At 42.6% G+C, this 26,247-nt stretch overlaps 1 protein-coding gene across 5 annotated transcripts in view; it reads right to left on the bottom strand.

Moving 5' to 3' along the window:
• The window catches only part of AOAH (acyloxyacyl hydrolase), a 132,771-nt gene that overhangs the window by 39,904 nt on the left and 66,620 nt on the right, over window positions 1-26,247 (bottom strand). For all 5 annotated transcript variants that reach the window (XM_053265148.1, XM_053265146.1, XM_053265147.1 and 2 more), the window contains 5 exons: window positions 21,890-21,938; window positions 16,538-16,586; window positions 11,714-11,808; window positions 6,874-6,965; window positions 1,934-2,016 (listed from right to left, as the gene is read on the bottom strand). In XM_053265148.1, coding sequence (XP_053121123.1) covers window positions 1,934-2,016; window positions 6,874-6,965; window positions 11,714-11,808; window positions 16,538-16,586; window positions 21,890-21,938 — 368 coding nt within the window. The remainder of the gene's footprint in view (window positions 1-1,933; window positions 2,017-6,873; window positions 6,966-11,713; window positions 11,809-16,537; window positions 16,587-21,889; window positions 21,939-26,247) is intronic.

Genomic DNA, 26,247 nt, shown 5'->3' with positions numbered 1-26,247 from the left:
GAAATTTCCTATTTTTCTTTTCATTAAATAAGTAGATGACCACTATTTACTGTCCAATTATGGTTTAGAGGCTCATATTTATTTATGACAGTGCATAGCCACCCACCATACAGATAAAGAAGGATGAATGTATTGGCCAGTCTTCTAACACTGGAGACCTGCAACCTAGCTGGAAATAGGTCTTCCACCTACTGTACCTCACACTACATTAGTGTTGACAAAGGTCCCCCCCCCGATCTGCTATGAACCAGGAGAGGGGGCAGCTTTGGTTTCCCCCTCACATTTCCCCCTTGGTTCTTTTGCCCATCCCTGCTTGTCCTCTCACCTTAAGGAGAAATGGAGTCCAGCTCATTAAAGCAGGTGGGGGAAATCAGGTGGGAGAAGCTGTTGCTGCCTCATTTCCAGTTCAGGAGAGGATTTAAATATCTAAATTGTGACTTAGTCATCTGTGACACAAGGAACATGATGAAGAGGCTCTGATTACCCTCTTTTTAAAAAGGGATCGGGGTTGCATTAAGGAAGAAGCACTTGCTGATTGAAACAGTAGAGAAGTAGTCGGATCTCCTGTTAATAAATGAAACACCAAGGTCCACAAGTTCTCTATCAGTTTATATACAGCCTCTTCTTTTTCCCATTGGAAATCAGAGGGATCTTTTGCCTGGGCTATCTGCAGCAAGCTGTCTTACTTAAAAACAAGGACAATCAGTGGTTCTTCAGTATAATTAAGAACTAGTATTTGGAGGACTTCCCTACAAGGCTGTGGACATGGTGAACTATAAAATTAGCCCTGGATGGTTACATGTAGGCTTGGCTTGCACAGGATATACAGGAATGAGTGGAGATAGTTCTAGCACACATGTCTAGCAGTGTTTGGCTGCAAGCTGGCCTTGTCTTACTGCTTAATGAACCATTCGTCCCCCAAATCCACAAAGAAAGTATAAAATGTAATGGTGCAAATAAAAGAGGCTCTATGTTTCCTTAACTGCATCCAAGTGAACTATGATTCCCCAGGCAGGCAAGATTAAGATAACATTTTCTTTCTTCTGAGGGCACTCAATGCTGCTATGAAATATCTGGCTTCCTAACATTCAATGGGCCAGAGCACTCGTTAACAGATATAGAACATGAGCTGTTCAGATCCAAGACGAAACACATTATCACAAAATGTGATAAAAATAGGTGAGAAACTTCAGTATAAAGTGGAGACGTACAATCAATCATCTATATGACAGTCCTGTGTTAAAGGGTTCCCTTTTTCTGGGTACTAATACATTACAGCAGATTGAAAACGTCTCTTAAAAGCATTTCCAGCTAAATTAGGGGGCTCTGAAGGTGCTCAAGAGAGAGGCATGATGGATGAAACAGAGTGATTTGGGTAGGACATTCTTGTAAAGTTTTGAGGGGGCAACCTACCACTGTTTGGGGGTGGCAGCAATGGTAGATGCATCTTTATTTTTACTTGTTACAGTTTACACAGCATCTTTACAAGCAGCAGCAACATTAAAAGAGCTAGAACTCTTCTTGGCAGCTGGCTTTGTCCAGCCATCTCTCCCCCCCCCCCCCCCCCGCCCCCACCACTTTTGCATGATGTAGCACCATTCTTGGAGTATTCGAGGTGAAAACTGGCAGTTGGTCAGAGCAGATTTATTCCTAACCAATATGTGGACAGGCCATTTTACGAAGTAATGCACAGCATCCTGTGCCACAAAACATTTTTTTAAAAAATCACATGGAGAATGGACCAATCCGTCCAAGCCAACTGTTTTAAAATTTATTTTTTTTGGTAACTGACTGCAGGGTCACAGTTTCTACTCATGGTGAATGGTTTAATGTGTTTGTTTTCTAGGTGTTACTACTAGAAAACAAAGAAAATATGCAAATTAGGGCAGGCAGGTGCATCAGTGTGGCTGGCTGGGAAATTAGACTCAAGTACCATTTTTGGAAATACTCTGGTAATCTCTGTGGTTGCAGCGATTTCTCCTTTGTAAACGGAGGTAGAGTGAGTCTGTCCATCCTCTGAAACAATGTTTACAGAACTCTGGTTAGTGAATTCCCAGATTAAAAAACAACAACACAGATCCAGCATTATAAAGATATAAAGTACCTGTAGTCACACAACTCATTCCTTACTCTGAGAGGTCCTTCCATGCCTAAACATATGTTTTTGCATTCTGTCTTTCTTCAAAGAGTCAGAAATGCACTTTAGCCCCCTAGCAAGCTTGTGAGGTAGGTTAGGATGAAAGATAATAAGGCAATGCGCATGAGCAGCCCTACCCAGGTTAGGGAAGCCCTATCTGGGTAGGGCTGCTTGTATGCAGCACTGGAATAGATCCCGATCCCGGTGCTGCCTCCCCTGCAAGCCTGAGTTTTGTATCCGAGTCCCAACCTCCAGCAATCCAGGCTACATGGAGCAACATGGATCGCGTGGGCATGTAACAGCACACTCACAAGGACCCTGAGGATTGTCTGGAGGGAAGATAGGTGGAACCCTGCCTCCCCACTCGCTGCCCTCCCTGCCCCAGTGGGGAGCATGTGAACAGCCTTAATGACTTGTTTTAAGATTGACTGGAGAGTTTCCTAGTTTGCCAAGGATTCTGAACATGGATTTTTTCATATCCAAGCTAATTATTAGAAACATCACACTGACTCTCAACTAGTCACCCATAATACATCATAAGCATGGAACCATGAGCAAGGGAGGTTCGTTACCTGTTGTAAGCGGGATCTATGCTTATCCTTTCTGACTGGCAAAGCTGGTCGGAAACCTATAAGCAAACCTAGGCTTACAGGTGAAACTCGGAAAATTAGAATATCGTGCAAAAGTCCATTAATTTCAGTAATGCAAATTAAAAGGTGAAACTGATATATAAGACAGACGCATTACATGCAAAGCGAGATAAGTCAAGCCTTAATTTGTTATAATTGTGATGATCATGGCATACAGCTCATGAAAACCCCAAATCCACAATCTCAGAAAATTAGAATATTACATGGAACCAAGAAGACAAGGATTGAAGAATAGAACAATATCGGACCTTTGAAAAGTATACAGTGTACTGTGCTTGATTGGCCAGCAAACTCGCCTGACCTGACCCCATAGAGAATCTATGGGGCATTGCCAAGAGAAGGATGAGAGACATGAGACCAAACAATGCAGAATTGCTGAAGGCCGCTAATGAAGCATCCTGGTCTTCCATAATACCTCATCAGTGCCACAGGCTGATAGCATCCATGCCACGCCGCATTGAGGCAGTAATTGCTGCAAAAGGGGCCCAAACCAAGTACTGAATACATATGCATGCTTATACTTTTCAGAGGTCCTATATTGTTCTATTCTTCAATCCTTGTCTTCTTGGTTCCATGTAATATTCTAATTTTCTGAGATTGTGGATTTGGGGTTTTCATGAGCTGTACACCATGATCATCACAATTATAACAAATTAAGGCTTGACTTATCTCACTTTGCATGTAATGCGTCGGTCTCATATATCAGTTTCACCTTTTAATTTGCATTACTGAAATTAATGGACTTTTGCACGATATTCTAATTTTCCGAGTTTCACCTGTACTTGTGAGTATAGGAGGCCCTCAAATATTGCGGGTTCTGCATCTGCGGTTTCAGTTATTTGAGGGCAATCTCTTTGTGCAATTCAGTTATCATGGAGAATAGTTTCAGTCCTTCACAGTTTTTTTTAGATCAAACCTTTAACCTTGCAACCCTGCAAAAGCCCCAAACCATCCCCAATAGTTAAATTTGCATACAAGGAAACTGCCTGGGATAACCTTTGTAATGTTTTAAATACCAGGGCTTGGAGTCTCCCCACACTGCGCCTTAAGCACATGGCCAGGATCCTTGGCTGCTGCTCACTTTACCCAGCATCTTGTTTAGCTCCGTGAATTCTGCCGCTTCCTCTTCTCTTAGCCCACACCATGCATCCAGGCTGTGAGATCGAATGAGGGTGAAATCCAAACTCTGGACTGGGTCTAGGAATCCGGCTGGAGGTGAAGAAGAGGCAAAGGTGCATCTCAGCTTCCAACTGGATCTACAGCTATGACCTGAGGTCTGAGTTTCACCTTCATTCTGGGCCACAGAGGAGAAGAAGCGGCTGGTTGGCCCAGCAGAATTCACAGAGCTGAATTCATGGAGCTAAACAAAATCCAGGGTAAGGGGAGCAACCTTGGTCATGTGTTTAAGGTGGTCTATGTAGTGTGGGAGCAAGGAGACTCCAAGTCCTGGCAATTTAACACATTAAAAAGGTTATCCCAGGTTCTTCTCAGGAACCTAATCATTCCCATATGCACATGGTTTTAATTATAATGGTTTCAGCATTTGCAGTGGTATCATGGAACATAACTCCTGCAATATCTGAGGGTCTCCTGTACCTTCTTTTGGGTACATGATTATTTCAGAGAGATATTGCTTTTAAATACTCATATATTTTAAATTTGGTATATTCTATGAGTTGTATCCAAAAGTTCCTTGTCTGGAAGAAATGACCCTCTGGCTTCTGGTTACACTCAAATTAGTACGGTTAGTATATTTTAAAAATTGGCTCAAGACCACAATGATATACATAGAAGTTTGCATCCAACCCTTTCTGGATCCAACCTTTTTATTTTTAAAATGCTGTAATATCATGTTGAATGTTGTTATCCATCCTGAAACTTTGTGGATAAGGCAGGTTAAACATCTACCTAAAAATGGATCTAGAGAGACAGAAAGGAAACAATTTGCTGGACATGTTTTCAGCAAACCAGTAAAGATGAACAGCACTTGCCCTATTCAACTGCACAGAAATCATTTCTCTAAGAAATCAGGAGGCCCCAGACTAAAAGGTGAGACTGTTATTGTACGTTAATGTCAAGATGAGGATAAAACTGTGAAGTCTATGTGGTAAAAGCTTTGAATTACTGAAGAGTCTAAGAGCTTCCTATAAATAACTTCCTTATATCTAGCAGCCTTATTTCTTAGACAGTGTAGAGAAATATACTGGGCAACCACTAATCCTAGGGCAGGGAATAGATCTATATAAGATGCAAATAGCTTCCAATCAAATCCTTCTTTAAAAAAATAACAAAAAACACTGCTCTTTAGGGAATTCAAAAGGGAAAAAACCTATACGAATATGATATACCCCCAGCATAGTGCCTCCAGTGACTGTTGCTGGTGTCTATCTTATGTTTCTTTTTAGATTGTGAGGCCTTTGCGGACAGGGATCCTTCTTATTTATTTATTATCTATCTGTGTAAACCGCTTTGGAAACTTTTGTTGAAAAGCGGTATATAAATTGTTGTTGTTATAACAGATAACTTACTCAGGAGTCAAGAACTCAATGAACATTAATTGAATGCCTTAGAAATCACAAAGAAATCAGTAAGAGACAATCTGACCAAGCAAACCTCAATAGTACTACTTTGTCACTCCAAACAAACTGTCAGAAATGGAAACAGAAGGACTAATATAGATCCTAGAGAGACAATAAAGAGGCTACTTTTGAACAGTAAAACTGGGGAAGACAACATCAGAATGAATAAATGGAGAAGTAGTTAAGCTGGAGCTGAATTACCAAGCTAATTACTTTGCAAAAAAATAGTACTACGTGGATGAAACATCACTAATTAGAACTGCCATATTTCATGTTCAGCAGAGTATGAATCAGTGAAGTAAACAGGGCAAAGATGGGGCTGCACAACTTTAGCCGCCAGCTGTTGGACTACAACTCCCATCATCCCAGACTATCAGCCACAATGGCCAATAGTCTGGGAAGATGGGAATTGTAATCCAAAACCAGCTGGAGGACTGAAGCTGTGTAGTCCTGAGCTAAGGGCTGGTTCACACCTGCATGCATACCCTTTGATTTCTCTTCTCTCAGTGATAGTGGCTGAATGCGTGCATTGATTTTATTGAAAATAAAAATGAGGAGAACTGGTCTTGTGGTAGCAAGCATGACTTGTCCCCTTACCTAAGCAGGGTCCGCCCTGGTTGCAAATGAATGAGAGACTTGATGTGTGAGCACTACAAGATATTCCCCTCAGGGGATGGAGCCGCTCTGGGAAGAACAGAAGGTTCCAAGTTCCCTCCTTGGCATCTCCAGGATAGGGCCAAGAGAGATTTCTGCCTGCAACCTTGGAGAAGTCGCTGCCAGTCTGTGTAGACAATACTGAGCTAGATGGACCTATGGTCTGACTCAGTATATGGCAGCTTCCTATGTTCCTATCAAAAGCATTGTATTTTAAGTGATCTGAGATATGATTAAAGTTCTATCTGTGGTATTTGTCCTGGGATGTCTAGTTCATATGTCAAGCCAACAGTTGTTACTACAGTCATCAGGTAACAAACATATCTGTGCGAGCCAGCTCTGGATAAACATATTCATGGTTGGAAAGACCAACAGAGGAAATTTAGTCCAATATTATAACGTAAAAATACAAAGCAATTATTAGGAAAGGGCAAAAGCACTCCAACACTTAAAAGACAAGGCAGCCAGATCCTCCTTGTGGACCTGAGAGTTCCAAAGTGCCCACAAAGCTCCGGCGCTAGCAAGTTACCCATGTACTTCAATGGCGCATGAAGCTTTGCCTACATGTGCATGTGTGGTTGCACATGAAGTGAACCAGGAAGCCCACTCATTCAGAATTCCTGGGCTGCTTGCCTAAGGGTTTCATCTACTCAGCAGACACCTGAGTGTGACTCAAGAATCAAATTTCTTATAAAACATGCTTGCCCTATCTAGTAGCTGGACAGCTCTGGAGATGATCACAACCCTTAGGAACATCAGAAGAGGCCTTAGCAATGTTTTAGTTCTGCCATTTGAACACAGAACTCTTCTCTGCATCCATTCATTCCTGGGGGTTTCATTTGTATTCGCTTACCCAATTGTGGAGCGGAGAAATCCAGTTGTTGATGAAAACTGAGGCCAGTCAAGCTCATTGGCAAATGCTTCAGGAAGGTTGGAAAATGCTTCCTGAAAAGAGAGAGAACAAATAAGGGTGGTTTTGCTTTCGCACATGGAACATTAGTAATTAGTTTGATTGCTATTATCAGCTAGCATGGAAAACAATAAAGGGAAGTTCAAGCTGTTTAAATACAGTTAATATCCTTAATCACCGTGAATACTGTGAATTATCAATAATTACAGATCAGAAAATTATTTCACCAGAAAAATGTGCATGTATGTATTTGGAAAAACCCAAGTCTCACAGAACCATCCCTTGAGATTTTCTTTCTGAGGACTCAATAGGTTTGGAGCAGGCCAGGGCTTGGAGCCATTCAAGCCCCTATGTCCTTGAGTAGGAACCCATGGCTCTAGTTTCCCCAGAAGTGGCATAGCTGCAACAAAGCAAGCTGCTTGGTGTCACCTGACTGAGAATGCTTTGGAGGTGATGCTTTTGTCATTGCTTAACAACTTGTAATGTTGTGGAGTAAGCTCTGGTAAACCTGTGGGCTAGGTCTGCTCAGAAATAGTGCTAGGGTGTGGTCTGAAGACAAATGATGATATAATCTTGCTGAAACTAAGCAGATTTGGATCTGATCAACGTAACATGCTAACTGAGCAAAGAGAAGCTTTCTAAAGTGGTGTGATTCTCTTATATCTAGGAAGGGGAGAACTGGCTCTCTCCAGCCCCAGCACAGCATCCCTCCAGTGGCCACCGAAAACAAAATGGCCACCATGCATGCTCAAATGGTCTCTGTGAGGCCCTAGGCCATGCCAGGCCTTGCAGAGGCCAATTGAGCTCATGTTGGTGGCCATTTTGTTTAAGGCAGCCATTTTTAAAAAAGATTTTAAAAAATGGACTCTGCACATGCTCAAATGGTGAAGCCCTCTGTGAAGCCCTCAGCCCAGGATGGGCTGCAGCAGTGAATTAAGAGGCTGGCTGGGGGAGGGGGAACCTTTGCAGGGGGAACCTTTGCAGACCCCCCCCCCCATGGCCTTTAGGAAGCCCCCCCAAAGGGGCTACATGTAGGTGTGTGTGTGTGTGTGTGTGTGTGTGTATAAAAGTCACTGTACACATATTCAGTTTGGCACTATTTACAGAGAATCAGGGCTTGTGAATATTGAGCTGAAGCTTATGAGCTAGGATTGTATTCATTTGCTCTTTTTTGCTTCTTGTGATAAGTGAGTTAAATGTGATGCCTTAATAATATGGCTATTAATGGTGAGTTTGTCTTTGAATCAGTGTGAAATCCTTAGTATTAAGGCCCACTGGGAGTTTCTTGCTTTCTTCTCTCATTTTAACTGTCTTTCTGAAATACTAGCATATATTCCAAGCAGTGGCACAGTTTACTCTGCATATCCTTTAATTATTTTCAGAGTATCTGGGAAAAGTCAAATTCTCCATTCATTTTTAAAACTTATGTAGCAATAGTGATGCTACAATACATAGTAGAGAATTATACAGGCACTTCTGTTTAGTCTTCCAAGTACACCTCCACATAGTATTTGGGTATTTCATGAGCCCCAGCATACTGAACTTTGTAGTTTTCCAGCATTTTTTGGTCTGGCTACGTCCACTGATAAATAGTTTTTGAAATATTAAAAGATTAACAAGCTTGACTTGTATTTTTGAGCTGATATTATGGTAAAGTAAACTGCCCAGAGGCGAGATGGGTGTCAGATGTTTGGACAGGGGGCACAATTTCAGTGCTTGCCCTAGGCGCTATTTTCCTTAGATACGCCTCTGCATTTGCATATAGAGAAAAATGTGTATGGTGAAGTGTAATAATGTGACCACCTAGGATTCATAAACAAAATGCTGACACAATCTAAAAGCTTAACTTGAACATATCACTTTCATTCTCCACTGTTATTACTGTCATCTTGAGTATTGTCACCATATTTATTGGGCGCAGTAATCTCAGTTATCACACTCACTGATTTATTATGTTCATCACCTGCTCTACCATCAGTGTCATCCCTATAATCATTTTTCATAAAGTATTAACAAACAACTGCTAATCTCAAATATTTAAATCAGTTTGGCTCCTCAAAGATAAAATTAAAATTACAAACAATGCTGATTGTAATTTGCATGCTGCCCAGAATGGTATCATTATTGGCACTGGGTATTTGTTTTCAAAGTTAGATTTCCTCCCCTCCCAACTTCTCCTTGGAGGATTTCAACATGCTACACATGCCAGCCATTTCTTTTCTGAAGGAGAATGATACCATTTTTATGTCTTCTTGTAGAATGTTGTGATGCATACAACCATAGATTTCCAAGCTTTATTTACTCTCAGAACCAGTCATCAAGTTTTATCTACTCTCAGAACCAGTCATCATAATTAGGGCCCAATTATAATATAGCCTCCCATAAGTATTCAAAAGTGCCCAAACCCCACCTATCAATGGGGCGTGGTGAGGCAGCCATCTCAGGCGGCAGGTGGCCATCTCAGCCATCTCAGGTGGTGCTCTGCCCTACACAACATGGCAGCAGCAATGACAACCATGACAACGGTGGCAGTGCACTGCTGTCCTCCTCCATCCTGTCACTAATCTCACCCTCCCTGCATTTTGTAAAGGCAGGTGGCAGGGAATGTAGTACTAAGTCCACGCCAGATGAGGATAACTGGAGGGAGTTCAAGGCTTCAGAGAAGAAGATCACAGCTGGAGGGGGTTCCAAGTGAGGCTCAGCATGCCCTGCACACGGAAGGGATGGGAGCAGCTGACTGCATCACCACCTGAGGCACCAGTGGGGCCTGAGCCAGATCTGAAAGCACACAGACAAACCCTTCCCATCAGTTAGGTTGGGTTCTGTTCTGCTCTTTTAGGAAACACCTCCTGGGAAATTAACTTTCTGTAGTATGTGAAAAGGATCTGCTGCTCATATAAGTGCTATCAAAAAAAGGGGGGGGAACCTCTGGGCTAGAATTAGGATAAGGCAGCACCTGTCTAGGGGCTCCAGAGACACACTAGAGTGGAAAGCAATTTGGAAGGTGTTATTTTCAAGTACATTCTTCAATATTAAATTGGCTTGCAGACATTCTTTCCCCTCTTCTGTACTCCCAATTACGGACACTGAGAGGGTGGCTCCGATGAGGGAGGCAAGCGGGGTGGGTGGGCAAGCATCCCCTCAGAAAAGTAGTTGCCCCCAGATGCCCCCCATTTCTGTTTCAGAAATCTAACATGTGGGACACAACTCGCCTACCCAAAAATGTACTTTGCCCTTTCTGTGCCCCCCTCAATTTCTTTCCCCCTGGTGCTGCCACTGGGATTCTGATTTCTAGAGATTTTAGGGGGAAACCCAAGAGGTAAAAGTATTACATTTAGCAAATCAATAATCAAAAATATTTCCTAAAAATCCACCAATAATAGTTTAGATTTAACAATAGTCTTAAAGATCAAATTTCAGAAATGAAATCCAAAAATGTTTGCAACTCAGAAAGTGGAATTCAAATTCCAAAATCATGATGAATTTTATTTTGAATTTTTGCAACACACATGCACACATAATGCAAGGTTTGGGTCAGGGGAATGAGCTATGAGAGCATGTGATTAATCTATTTTATCTCTGGTTTGCATGCCCCCAATCAATTTTACAGCCACAAGTTCTGCACAAGAGCTGGTATCCAAGAATCAAGACCCAATAATCTGTAAAGAGTTCACAGAGATGCTAAAATGGTGGATTTAGGAAGATTCACTCATTCTGGGCAGGCGTTGGCTATTTCTATTCACCCAGACTCATTTGCTCTCTGGGTTTTCTGAGACATCACTGACAGGTAACTTATTGAAGAAGAGCCTTGTGAGGTTTGAAATCTGGTATTCTGTTTCACTGATAGTAGATTGCCCTATCAGTGGTAAGATGTTGCCTATTTGTTTATCTTAAGGCCAACTCATGCGACCAGCTGAAATGGTAGGTATATGTGTTTGCTTCAATTAATGTATATTTGCACATTTATTTATTAATGCATATTTGCACAGGAAGACAAAACTTTTGAGGAATGTAGTAACATGAACAATGCCAGCCAAGATTTCCTTACTTTATATAGATTAAAGCCTTATTTATTTATTTATTTATTTATTTATTTATTTATTTGTTTATTTATTTTTATCCCGCTTATTTTCTGAGGAGCCCAGAACAGTGTACGTGGTAATGTTTATCCTCACAACAACCCTGTGAGGTAAGCAACTAGCTCAGAGTCACCTTGTGAGTTCCATGGCTAAATGGGGGTTTGGAGCTCCCTGATCCTAGTCCAACATTCTAACCACTACACCACACTGGCTCTCAATTGGCAATGAGGAAGTAAACCAGTGTCTGAGCCATACCATTTCAAATGGCAAGTGAGGGGTTAAATGCTCCCACATACCTTGAAAAATCAGGGAGAAGGCTAGACTAGAACTCTTCTCCCCAACATGTAGATTTCTATGTGCAACATAGTACAGAACTGAAAATCTGTCTTCTTCCTCTGGCACTGCTGACAAGGGTCCCTGAAATATAGAGATTTCTCCCTGTGTATAACAGTCAATACAGTAGAAAATTAGATGGTAACAGTGCCAGTACATTGCATAGACCCATGCTCTCTTGAGTTTGTTCATATACCTTTTCCATCTCCCATAATGCATTATTATAGTGATGGCTTATAGGTGGCGAGTCCCAGAAAAAAATGGCATTTGTGTATCTACTCTCATTTGGCAATCTTTATGACAGAGATGAAGAAGGAACATTATTGGACACCCAGATGGCATCAGGTCAGCAACTAACTGCTATGACATACCACTGACAATTTTGATGCTGTAATCCATTCCGGAGGGATATGAAAGTGAGCCCCAGCTGAATCTCCCAGCAAAATTATTCCCTTAGGCTGTGTACCTAAGGAAGGAAAACATTTCATTAGTACTTTTAATATTCTCATGAATGTTGCTCGTGCTGCAAAGTTGCATTGGAGAAGGTACAACCACACTGGATGGGTCATAACATGAAGCAGAGGCAAAACCTTAGCTTTATGTGATGTCCCAGAGTCTCAGGAGTGTGCACTTCCCACTACCTTTCCCTCACGTAAGCTGGAAGAATTCTACCACCAAATGCAGTTAGTAAGAAGCCATGATCCATCCTGTCATCCAAACTGACTGATTTTGGTTTACTCTAACCTCAGTACTTGAAATAAGCCTAGATATGAACCCAAACTTTGAAGTGAGTTTCATATCTAGGTTTATGTCACTGATGTCAGAATTAACCAAAATCAGTGCGTTTGAATGACACAATTGATCCTGGCTTCTTCTAAACCACAGTCAGAAGTAGAATTCTTCCAACTCAAACAAAGGAAGAAGAGGAAGGATTTCCCCTTCTGAAAGCTCAGGGATGTCACACACAGGGGCACAGCTACATAATTTTGGCACCTACACCTGAAGGGCTCTGGAGGGCCCCCCTGCCGCCATGAGCTCCCCCCCAGCATGCCCCCCCCTTTAATTTTTTTAAAAACAAAACCTCCGTCCTGAGGGTCCTTAATAATAACTTATTATTTGTATTCATATCCAAACCCAAAGCAGGATTTTCAAGTCCACCTGCACTATAAATAACCTAGAATATAAATGGATGCATCTATCAGTTTTACAAAAAGCGTGTGCTAAGTTACACCAATTCCTATTAGGTTTCTTTTAAAGTTCAAATTGGTATTGTAATGTGAACTCTGCTGGGAGCAACATAAATTTTTATTATCTGCAGTACATTCAATAAAAGTTTAAACATTTAATGAAATCAGACGACTGAGAGCATTGTTCTCAATTTGATCCGTTAGGGCAAAATTACAAGCCTCTTCCACTGGCACAATCTAGTCTTTACACAATGGATATTGCTTGATAATATCAGACCTTAACTTGCACTTCAGATATCACATAGGGCTTTATAGATCTGTTCAGAGCTACTAGCAACCCATGATTATGTAATGCTGCATCACTAACAAAGGAGGAGGATGGGTAAAGAGACTGGCTTTTAACATCCTTTCAAAATCTAGAGTGAATGTCGCTTCTTCCTGTCCATCTTGCCTTGTGTTTGCTAAGAACTGATTCAGTACAGATGGCAAAAGAAACAGGCTAATGTACTGTCCAAGGGAGTGCTAGAGGATTGAACATTGCCCGTGTCCCTGCACATGCATAAACATCTCTGATAGGGCTACACTGCAGGGCAGTTAAGAGCTCTGTGTATGCAGTTGTGTGTGAAGCGATGCCCATTATTTCCAATGGGCATCACATTGCATAACTGTGTGCACACCTCCCCATGGGAGGTGTTTACATACAGGCAGGGGTTCAGGCAATGCTCAAGCCACCTACGTTCCCTTGTGCCACATGTCAGTCACTGACACTGGAGAAGTTGCATGATTTTGAGTCAGGGCTGCTGTCAATAAAGTGCAAGTATCATCATGGGCCAATTTGTGTTGATGAGGGTGTGCCCAAAAGCCTCAGCCAAAGGCCACTACAGCTGAGGATTCTGGGAGTTGTAGTCAACAATATCTGGGAATCTCTGTTAGAGAGAACCCTGGTGTGCATGTCCTTGAGCTCCACAGAGGTCCATGACCTCAGTTCATATATCACCTACAAAGCATAAAGGTCTCCACAAAACATCTCCCCCATGGTTGGCTCCTTCATTGATTCAATATCAGACCTTAAGATCTTCCTGGCCCAAAGAAGTGCTACGGCCTTATTAAGATTTCATTGAACTCAGGGAGGGAATTTTCTTCCCGCTGCCATTAAATTATTTACGGCAAAATCGACAGCACAGCTTCTATATGGAGTGCAACTAGTCCCTTATTCCAACTTGGGGCATCTTGAAAAAGTACAATCTAGATTTTTAAGGTCTCTTTTCTTAACCCCAAATGTGTTCCTAATGTAGCCTTGAGCTACTAGGGAGAGGGACCTTTAAGTGGTGGCACCCTGTCTATGGAACTTGGGGGTCTATGGAATTTGTGGAATTCTCTGCCACAAGATGTGGTGACAGCCAACAACCTGGATGGCTTTAAGAGGGGTTTGGATAACTTCATGGAGGAGAGGAGAGGACTGGCATGGTCCCCCCACCCCAACCCAGGGCAAATCCGGCTTCTACTTGCCTTAGCATTGCAAATAACAGATAGGGCTGGTTCACATGTACAATTTAACTGGATTTAATGCTAATTGGAGTTAAACATCCTAACTCCAATTCACACTGTGAACATACAGAAAACAACTCCAGTTAGCCTAACTGGAGTTGAAGGAGACGGGAGCCCCTCCAAGTTTGAAATGTGAAGATAAAACCGGAAACAGGCTGTGGCTCTGAAGGGCACAGGTGTCATGAAATAGTAGCTGTTTTTCTGAGTTTTGAGAACAGTTTACAGGCTTGCTGATAAATGATTCAGTTCAATGAGCTTCCTCTTAAGTAAGTGACAGTTCTCTCTCCCTGCCCTGGACTGCTCCAGTAAACAAATGGGATTGCACAGAAGTAAATGATTCTGTTCAATGGGTTTCCTCTTAAGTAAGTGATAGTTCTCTCTCTCTGCCCTCACAGATCCATGTTAGGAATCATTAGGAGGGGGATTGAAAATCAAAATGCTAATATTATAATGCCCTTATACAAATCTATGGTGCAGCCACATCTGGAGTACTGTGGTCACCATATCTTAAGAAGGATATTGTAGAACTGGAAAAAGTGCAGAAGAGGGCAACCAAAATGATTGGGGGCCTGGAGCACCTTCCTTATGAGGCAAGGCTACAGCATCTGGGGCTCTTTACTTTGGAAAAGAGGCAACTAAGGGGAGACATGATCGAAGTGTATAAAATTGTGCATGAATTGGAGAGGGTGAACAGAAAGAAAATTTTCTCCCTCTCTCACAAAACTAGAACCAGGGATCATCACATGAAACTGAAGGTTGGGAAATTTAGGACTGACAAGAAGAAGTACTTTTTCACACAGCGCATAATTAATCTGTGAAATTCTTTGCCACTGGAGATGGTGATCGCCACCAGCTTGGATGACTTTAAAAGTGGCTTAGACAACTTCATGGAAGACAGGTCTATCAATGGCTACTAGTCTGGTGGCTGTGGGCCATCTCCAGCCTCAGAGGCAGGATGCTTCTCAATACCTTTTGCAGGGGAGCAACAGCAGAAGAGAGGGCATGTACATATCTCTTGCCTGTGGCCCACCAGAGGTATCTGGAGGGCCACTGTGTGAAGCAGGATGATGGACTAGACAGGCCTTGGGCCTGATCCAACAGGGCTGTTCTTATGCCTGAACTGTTCCCTGTCCTTGCAGTAAACAAATGGGATTGCACAGAAGTAAATGTTTCAGTCCAATGGGCTTCCTCTTAAGTAAAGGTGCAGAGGATTGCAGCTCTAGAAGTCTGGCTTGCTTTTGATTTTACTTGACTGGGAAACAAAAGATTTTACAACACCTTGAAGCAGGAATTAGTAGAGTAGGAGTTTGTATTTGTGTCTCTTTACACACATCACTGTTGTCAGACAGAACAGAGAAGAGAGGGAAGGATGTGGGGTGGGGGAAGGGGCTGAATCTCTGAGTGGTGATTGCTGTCAGACAGAGGTGCTGAACTCAATTTCTGAGTTTGGGTGTGCAGCTTCGGTGGCATAACCACTGTTATCGGCGGTGAACCATAGGAAAGATCTCGGGTATAAACTGGAGTTAGTCGGGAAAGACTGGAGTTAACTTTTGTGGCTTAACTGCGCTTTTTCATGTTCAGACATACTGCTGTTACAATCGCTGTTAGCATTAAATACATTTAAGCTGTATGTGTGAACCAGCTCATCATAATTGCCTCTGCTTCAGAAACGAAGTTAATTGTTGGATTTGTGCCTCCCCCAAGCTTCAGGTGCGATCTCTGCCTTCCTTCTATTGTTTAAATTCAGCTTGTTTATTTCTGTGATGGAAAGTTCATAGAGGAATTCAACTGTATTTCCTGCTCCACCACCACCCTTTTGCTACTTAAAACTGCTCTATGGAGTGGGGAGGGGGAATGGGATGCCATCCCCCTCCACAATTAGCACTGAGCACAGCTGACTTCTACATCCAGCTCTCAGAATTAGTTTTCCCTGAAAAAGAAAAGAGATAGGTACATCTGACAATAACATAGTGAGTGCACTTGCAGAATACAGAAAGCTTCGTTTATAAGGGCACAACCTATGGTGTCCTTGCTTGTTCAAAAAGCAGTTCATAAATCGACAGTTGTTTACAATTAATTTGGCTATTTGAAATGAAAAAAAAAATTAATAAAATACCTTTATAAAATACACTCACTGGCTGATATCCAAACTAACATGGCACATGTGGCCAAAAAATGTTTCACTTGCACAGTGCAGGGGGTGGTGGTGGAGGATATTCACTGATCTCTCCTTCTGTCTATAGCCCACTGTGTATCCCCAAAATATGTCCCTAAGAGAGCTACAACAATTAGCGACACATTTTCAGGAGGTACCGTAGGCTGCAGAGAGGAGGAAATGGGCAAAAACTGCCCCGCTCCCATTTTATGTGCAGAACTTTTTGTGTGTGCATTCAATGTTAGTCTGGATGTTAACCACTAAGAATATTGTGTCAGCTATATTTTAAAAATAAAAATAATTACCATTACAGAATTTCTGTTCATATGGGATGCCATCTTTTGGATCAACACCCTGACAGAGGGAAAGAGATAATTAGTTTGTGGGTTTGGACAAAGACATGAAGCAGATGTCTTTGGAGAGGAGAGCTGGTCTTGTGGTAGCAAGCACAACTTGTCCCCATAGCTAAGCAGGATCTGTCCTGGTTGCATCTGAATGGGAGACTTGATGCGTGAGCACTGCAAGATATTCCCCTCAGGGGATGGAGCCGCTCTGGGAAGAGCAGAAGGTTTCAAGTTCCCTGCCTGGCTTCTCCAAGATAGATTTTTTTAAAAAAATAGGACAAGATTTTTTTTATTGAACCAACAAACTACCAAAGCATACAGTACATTTCCAAAGCACAATTATATACAAAGTGGTTGTTTGTACATGATATATCTACAAAGATTTACACACAAGAATTTGGAAACCCACAAGGTTATGAGGTACTGTATATGCAGGTAGTACTGTAACTCGGGGGTGGGGGATTACAAGGCACATCAGGTAATCGGGGGGAGGGGGGGTGTTACGTCCAATGTCCATTTCCATAATTTGTCCCATTGCTGTTTAGAAGAGATACTCTTGTCTTTTTGCACATAACCATACAAACTTTTCCAGAAGAGATTTACTGTCTCATCTGCGTGTACCTCTTGGTCGCGTCTTCCCACCCTATTCCTATGCACGAGCATTGCATAAATGCAGGTTTACTAACCTGATTATGAGAAGGGGAACATTCCAGTTCCCTAGTATGAGGGCACCCGTTCCATCCTGTTTCCTTGAAGGTTTCTTTCTGGGACCTCGAAAAGAGGTTCTATCGCTCAAACCCGAGGTTAGTTCTTCTCAAGTCTGTTTTTCCAAATCAGGCCACTCTAACAGCTTGCTTACTCCCTGCCACACTCTTTTGGCTACCACACACTCTTTTAAGAAATGTGAGTGGGTTTCCCTGAATGTTTTGCCTAGCTCATTAACTTTCTGTTTGCAGGTGATTTTAGGACACTCTTGCTTGTCCTCTGGGAGCCATGACTTAGGCGCATTAAGTGGCAGTACTTGGTGGTATAAGTGTCACCTTGTTTCCCATAAATGGAAAGGGACTTTTTTCTCCTTAAAGAGAGCGATAGGGTGATCAGGTTGCAACAAGTACTGTGAGGTGCGGTGTTTGTAGCGTTTACGTTCTAAATCAGGTTTTAAAAAACCCACTTCTAGAATCTCTCCATAAATTGTTTTCCTTAGCTGCTTAACTGAGGAGGATCCTTTAATTAGATCCGATTCAACCTTCCATTTTTAAAGTGTGAATAACAAATCTCTCAAGTAGTCCGGGTGTTCTCTTTTTAATACCTGTGTGATATTACCATTGAAAGATCCTTTCCCCCACCATGCTATGCCCCATGCTGACTTGCGCCAACGCAGAGTGAAAAGCGAGACCCAGGTTTTTTGCAGGAGGTTGGACATATTATGGACATTCACGAAAATCCAGTTTCCAAAATTGTAGGACATGAATTCAGTTACAAAATAGGGTTGCAGGGCAGGTAGGGCTAGGCCTCCCCGCTCAACCTCCTTAAATGCTACCGCACGGGCCAAAGGGAAGGACGCTGTGTGCCATACTAGACGGAAGATCTGGCTTTCAACTCTCCGAAGGAGATCGAGCAGGGGTGGATAGACTACCGCCAGGTTATGCACCGGGGGTATATCAGATAAGTCTGGATATAAACCATGGTACATGGCAAGTTTCTGGTACATGGCAAGGCTCCATTTTTTCCACATGGTGATTTTAAGCATTACTTTTTCTTCCCAATCTCTCCAATTCCCCCCCCCCGACTTTTTCCTTAATCCCATATTCAATCCCCAAAATGTTTATTGTATCTATCCACTTCAGTTTGGACTCTGGGGCTCCTTCGCTTTTACATTCAGAGATGGGTAGGCATGAGAGTTGCTTGCTTTCGGGGTCCATTTTAACAAATACACTTTTGTCAGCATTTAATTCTGAGCCCGAGATCTTGCCATATTCCCAGGTCTAGTATTACAGAGATTTCATTTCATCTGATAACAGTAATGTAACATCATTGGCATGAGCTACAAATTTTACCCTAAACTCAGAATGCGGTTCTGAGTGGACAGGTGATTCGGCTATCCCATCACTCTCCCTCCTCCTCCCTCCCAGGAAGATCTCGCAGGGCGGAGGGATAGAGACCGAGAGTCCTTGCAGATGGGGTTCTCTCTGAATCCTGATCAGGATCGGATCCAGGGCAAAAACATAAAGTAATGGGCTCAGTGGGCATCGAGGAGAAGCTGCTGCCAGTCTGTGAAGACAATACTGAGCTAGATAGACCAATGGTCTGACTCAGTATATGGCAGTTTCCTATGTTCCTATGTTGTTCCAGATAAACACTATTTCATTTCTGCATTACTTCCCCCCGCCTTTTAGAAATTGTTGTGCCAGCAACACAACTTGAATTACAGGCAGCCTCCTTTTATGGAGCAGCTTAAGTTGCAGCCACATGTACACCAGTGGCCCTATTCACAAACTCATTTAGCTGAAGATTATTTTCTATGGTGGAGAAAGTGCGCAAATGTGTACCTCATCCTTTTGTGTATAAGGTATTGTGAGACGTGATGCATACTCTGTGTACAAGCCTGTATGTGTAGAAGCCCCATGTATGTGATTCTTCCTTCCTCATTAAAAGAAAGGGCAGGTTCACATAAATCTAGCCCACACATGAAGCACCCAGCTCACATAAAGCCTTGTTTGCATGGGGGGGCCGAATGAGCCCATTACCCTCATCATCCCTCCACAATCACAGATCAGAAAGTAAAGGGAAATTGACAGAGGGAGTGTGACTCTGTTGGTCCTTTTCGATCTCTCGGCAGCTTTCAATACTATCAGCCATCTGTCCCATCTGAGAGGGCTGAGATGAGAGGTACTGCTTTGCAGTGGTTCTGCTGCTACCTCTCAGGCAGATTCCAGATGGTGTCCCTTGGAGATTGTTGCACTTCAAAAGGTGAAGAGGACGCCAGCTGCATCCATTTCTTGAGATAAACCACCTCAGAACATATGCTGATAACCTCCAGACTTGACTACTGTAATACGCCTATGTGGAGCTGCCTTTGTATGTGGTCCGGAAATTGCAGTTGGTACAGAATGCAGCAGCTAGGCTGGTCTCAAAGAGACCATATTACTCCTATATTCAAAGAACTACACTGGCTACCAATACATTTCTGGGCAAAATACAAGGTCCTGGTTATAACCTATGAAACAGCTTAGGCCCAGAGTATTTAAGATAACATTTTCTTCACAATGAGCTCCATCGCCCATTGAGATCATCTGGAGAGGTTTGTCTACAGTTGCCCCCAGCATATCCGGTGGCTACATAAGGATGGGCCATCTCTGTTGCCACCCTGAGACTCTGGAGTGTCCTCCCTGCTGAAATGAGAACCTCTCAATCTCTGGCAACTTTTAAAAAGTCAACTTTAAAATGTTGACCCAAGCTTTTAAACTAGACTTGTGGTTTAATATTGTATTAAGGTTTAAATTTCTGTTTTATTTTGCTGTAAGCCACCCAGAGACGGAGGTTTGGGGCAGTGTACAAATATAATAAATCTTGGGGCAGTGAGCAAATAGAAAGAAAGAGAAAGAGAGAGAGAGAGAGAGAGAGACGGGAGGGAAGGAAGGAAGGAAGAAAGGAAGAAAGAGCTGGCTTGGCAGCAGTAAATGTGAAGACGATCTTGGTGTCTTAATGGATCACGTACATGAGCCAGTAACTGATGCAGCTACTAAAAAAGCAAATGCAATCTTGGGCTGTGGTAACAGAGGCATAACATCTAAAACACAGGAAGTACTAGTTTCTCCTTATTTTGCATGAGTCAGACCTCACTTGGAACACTGTGTCCAGTTCTGGACACCACATTTTAAGGACACTGATAAACTGGAATGTGTTCAGATGTTAACAACAAAGACGCTTAGGGATCTGGAAACCACAACCCATGAGTAACAGCAAAAGGTGCTCAGAACGTTTAGCCTGAAGAAGCGAAGACTAAGGGGAAATACAGTATGACAGCAGTTTTCACATATTTGAAGGATTGTTGCTCCTGACTAGAATAAATGGACTGAAATTACAAGGAAGCAGATTCAGGCTAGATGTAAAGAAGAATGTCTTAGCTGCAAGAGCTGTTTGACAGTGGGACAATCTCCTTTACACAATGGTGGAATCTCCTTTGCTAGAGGTGTTCAGGCTGAGGTTAGACAGCCATCTGTCAGGGATGCTTTAGCAGATTCCTGGACTGAGCAGGAAGTAGACTAGAAGGCCTCACAGTTTTCTAGGACTTGGACTATTCCAAGCCTCCGAGTCCTAGAAAGACCAAGTCTTCTAGGACCATAGGATTAGAAGACTTTTATGGTCCCTTCTATAGTACTTTGAGAAAGGAACTCAAGGCAGCTAACATACACAAATTCAAAATTTATGAGCGGCCAAATCAAAATATCAACAACAAAACACCAATTTCTGGAACCCCAAAAGCCACCTAAGATGTACTCAGGGACATGCACAGTGAAGATTTCTGACTTTTTCTTTCTTTGAACAACAGTCCTCAATGCCATACAAACCTTTTTTGCAAGCCCCTTTAACACAGAGACTCAGTTGTGCGATTCTTTGATTTCCAGCTCATACTGTTAAGTGCACATTCCCACCCTGTTGCCATTTGTTTTATGAAAGCTTGTGTCACATATCCTGCTCAGAATCCAGTAGCCTCATGAATTATGAAATAGGGATTATACAGTGGGGACTATGCTTCACTATGCCAGGGAGTCAGCAGTAGTAGGCTCTCTGGAGTGGCTTGCATACAATGCTTTTTGAGGTAGGATGAGTATGTGGTTATGTTTGTGGAGGGAATGGTATTTATTTTTTATTTATTCTCACACAAAACCAAACCCATGAAACAAGCCTGTGAAACAAACTCTCAGAGGCTGGCATCCAGATGTTCAACACAGTTAGCAGAAGCTGCTTCCACTTACACAAGGATCCCTTGCATGAGCCCAACTTTCCTTCCATTCACAGAGACAGTTTCCACAGTACACTGCTGTGCCAAAGTTCTAGACCCAGGCAGCACAACTTCGCATCCCCCTCCCCCAGCTGTTTGTGGACTTCCATCCCCACTGTATCTAGCCACAGTGGCCAATAGTCAGATATAATGGGAGCTGTAGTCCAACATGTCTACAGGAGAGCCGAAGTTGTACAGCCCTGGTCCAAATGCTACAGATAGAGATAGACTGATTTCAAAAGATGGAGAAATGTCATGATGCAATTCAACAAGTGATATTGTACTCTTATTAATACATAACTACTCACCCATATACCATTACAGTTAGAATCCCCATGAGCATCCCAGTTATCAGGGCTAGAAAAAGAATATTAGAAAGAAAATGAAAACAGCTTTATAGAAGGTGACTAAGTAGTTATTTAGATTTTACTTTAGCATGGAAATAAATACTTTAGACGATATACAAGAACTAGGCAGTCTGGCTTTCTAAGACTTCTATCAGCTTTCTCTTCATCTGAAGAACCAGCTGACAAGGGCATAGGACTAAACGATCCACTACCTTTCACAAATTACTAAGCCCTACTGGTGTTATAAAGGTAAAGTGTGCCATTGAGTCAGTGCCAACTCCTGGCGACTACAGAGCCCTGTGGTTGTCTTTGGTAGAATACAGGAGGGGTTTACCATTGCCATCTCCCATGCAGTATGAGATGATGCCTTTCAGCATCCTCCTATATCGCTACTGCCTGATATAGGTGCCTCCCAAATGGGAAACATACCAGCTGGGATGTGAACCGGCAACCTCTGCCTTGCTAGTCAAGTCATTTTCCCACTGTGCCATTAGGTGGCTACTGGTGTTATAGGGTCATGTATACTGTCACTCCAATTTAGCAACTTGCTAAGCATATTGAGGTTTTCCTGCACATCCAGAGCTGCCATGCATAAGAAGGGGATCCCATTGGATTCAACAGAGGGACAACTACATGTATAGAAAGGGATGCACACACACGAGCTGCTCACTCTAACTGATGTGAGTGGGACAGGCAGCACAGGCAGGAACTCCATGAGCACATGGCTCTGGGATTGGTTTCGGGGATTTCTCTCTGATCATGGACACACATTTCTGCGCTACTCAGAATACAGAAATTGCAGGTCCCTCCTCTCCCTGATTCTAGGCAGGTACTGTGATCAGTGAAGAGATCAATTCTGTCCCCTTTCCAGGGAGAACTTAAATGTTAATAAATGAACTAATAACACTACACGAATGTATCCTGGTTTTGATTATTTACACTGCTCCCAGCACCCAGGATTGGTCAAGCTCCAAAGTCACTGAAAAATAAACTACTTGCACGGCAAATTTGCTAAACACTTTTTGATACTAAATATTCTAAAGTAGATTCAAATGAAATCAGTTTGATGTCACTGCCACAAGATATATGTAGTTCAGTCTAAGATTTTTTAAAAAGTATTCTTGATGCTCTTATTTATAAACTGCATAAATTTTAATATATGAAAATCTACATGGAAAAAAATTACATGAAAGTAATATGTGAGAATCATATATTAACTCAGGGATTCCCAGCCTTGGCTCCCCAGATGTTGGATTACAACTCCCATTATCCCCAGCCACAATGGATGGGGATGATGGGATTTGTCCAACACCTGGAGATACAAGGCTAGGAATCCCTGTATTAACCCATGGACGATGACTAAAAATGTAAAGCAGTTTCATGGGAAGCAAACAACTAATATATAGGCAGAAAAGTTCTATCCACAACTGGAAAGGAATGCTTTCAGATTACCCAAAGGTTTCCCTGATCAAGGCTGGCCCTACCAAGAGCTGCAGTTAAGGGCCCGATTGGCATGTAATTGTTCTCTGTCAAAAGAGGAGGAAAGGTTCTTGTTCCTTACGTTGCACCACATGTGTGCAGTGGTTTCCATGCCCATTGTGTTCCCATGTCCAGTGGTGTGTCATGCACCAATGACATGATGCAACAGCCCTTCTCAACAACTGATACTTGGCACTGTAATTAGGAGAAGGGCTATAGCATCCACTTTGAAACAAATTGTGTTTGTGAACAGAGGTCACAAAACAGGAAGGGAATCTCTGGCAAGGAATACAGCAATATCAAGAGAAGAAACCCTGCTCTAGAAAATTAAAACAGTCAACTACATATCGACACTCGCTGATCTCAAGGAGACCAAATAGTGTTACGGAGAACATGATAAAGCAGACATGGCTGACAGGCATTACCACAAGGACAAAGAAGCAGTGACAGGTAAGCCACATATCAGATTTTTTCTAGGAGGCTAACTCCTGAACAAAAACCATCACAGTGATTGCCAAAGCACCTGGTTTGATCTCTCATAACAGGAATAACCACCATAAGCATGGGCTGGAAGGATGAATGCGACACTTGAGAAAAATGTAAGCTGTAGCCAGCTAATGGTAGAAATGGGACCTGTACCAGCACTGTAAGGGAATCTAGGATACAATGCTGAAAAGGAATCTTATACATATTGGTTGGAGTTGCATTACATGTCTAATGGTGGAAGTTTACAATATGTACGGAATAAAATAGGCTGGGGTTAGTCATGGCTATTTCCAGCAGCTTTAGGAAGAGCTTGTGCCTCACTGAAAGTAGAAGCAAAGGAGTGTAGGCCTTGGGGAAAGAAAAAGAAAGGCCTGGAATCACTCCTCTGTGGAGTATCATCTGAAGAATGGCGTGGTTGCTTCCGGACCTTATTACAGGGTCTGCAGGAGCTGAGCTATCACTAGGCTGAATACTTGTAGACAGAATTTGTGATAGGATCTTATTCAGCAATTCACATTGGCTGAAATCACTAATGGGTGGACTCATCCTTCATTGCTGAAATTTTTATTGGGAAAGGGAGACTTTGGACAACCTTATGAGCTGGAATCATGAAACACAGTTCCTGTTGGCTGATATCAGAAGGAGGAAGCCAGCTGCTCTCTGCCTCTCTAGGCGGCATGGCTTGTTTGCCCCAGCCCCCTATGGAGGAGCACGTGACACTGGGAGCTAGCTCCCATTCGCCGGACATGCCTCAGGGGGCGGGGCCAAGGCTGGCATGCTTCCAGCATGCCTGCACCCGCCCAGTCCAACTCTCGTTGTTGCAGTTCCTGTTGGCTGACATCAGAAGGGGGAAAGGCTCTTTCCTTCCTTGTTAAAATCTGCGTTGAGAAAGTGGAGGCCTTGTGCAACCTCAAGGGTTGGAATAATACTCTGCAATTCCTATTTGGCTGAAGCTGCGAAAACATGACCAGTTGCAGGGACCTGCCACTGCTATCTGCAGGACTCCGTTTATAGCAACACATTTTTTGTACAGGATAAGGATGATAAAACACAAACAGCCTTTCTTTGATACATCTCGATTTTAGGAGTGAAGTGAGGAGTTTTGGATTGATGGGATAGTCTTATGGTTTTGTTTGCATTACTGTTTGTGTTTGTGAAACTTGAATAAATAATGTTGTTTGAGGTGTGTGAGGATGGAGAGATGACTACCCAGACATCTAAGTTAGGATTCCCATGCTTCCTTGGACAGGAGCTTGAGCCATAATAGAATAAAGGGAACAAAAGTATCACTAGACACATAAACCCAGCCCTGGCTTCCAAGGATTATGACAAGCCAAGGACAAGGCATTTTAGTCTTAAAAGACAAGAGCTCGTAGGGCCCAACTGCACATGACATTGTGTTATCTAGAGAGAAGATGAGCTTCCAAAAGGAAGAGCTTCTTTTCTATTAAATATGGCTTGCCTTCTCCTACTCTCATATGCCCTTTGCAGCAAGCTGAGGGCTCAGCAAGTCCTCTGCTGGATAACTTAGTCCAGTCATTAGCCAATCAGTGAGTAAAACTGATTGGCTAATTTTCTCCCTCCGTGTTGTTATCTTGTAGCAGGAGCTGCACAAATCTACTAAACTTTTTTGTATCTCCCCGCCAGCTCAGATTGTGCATTATTGCTGAGTGCTGCTGTGCACGTCTCTGCTTAGGAAGCAGAACTCGGCAGGCACATTAGGGCTGTGCCTGAATTTAGATTCTTTCTGTTAGTCTGAGCTGGCGTGGGTGGGGGGAATGCGAACTTGCTTACCAATATGTGCAGTTCCTGAAAGATAACAACATGGAAGGGGAAGAGAGAAGATAATCGTTCTGCTCACAGATTGGCTAATGGCTTAAATAAAGTATCCAAAAGAGGAGTTGCTGAGCTCTCAGCTTGCTGCAAAGGGTACATTGGACTAGGAGAAGGTGAGCTATATGTAAAGGAAATGAAGCCCTTCACCTTGGAAGCTCATCTCTAGATAACATATTGAATGTCATGTGTAGTTAGGCCCTTAGGTGTGTTGATAAATATACAGGGTTGTTTTTAAAAATGGAGAGATTCATAGTACAGAATAGCCAAAGCCAAATTAAGACACAAGAGCTTTCTTCTTCCCAAAGTAACTGTTTAGGAAAACATAGCAATATCTAAGATGAGATATCCAACCCCAACACAGCATACCTCCAGAGGCTGTTGCTGGTATCTGTTTTATGTTTCTTTTTAGATTCTTAGATTCTGAGCCCTTTGGGGACAGGGATCATCTTATTTATGTATTTATTTTTCTATGTAAACCATTCTTCAACCAAAGAAATTTGGTTGAAGAATGTTATATA

This window comes from Hemicordylus capensis, chromosome 6, assembly GCF_027244095.1.
Source record: "Hemicordylus capensis ecotype Gifberg chromosome 6, rHemCap1.1.pri, whole genome shotgun sequence".
Lineage (NCBI taxonomy): Eukaryota > Metazoa > Chordata > Lepidosauria > Squamata > Cordylidae > Hemicordylus > Hemicordylus capensis.
This window is presented reverse-complemented; position numbering and strand designations above follow the sequence as displayed.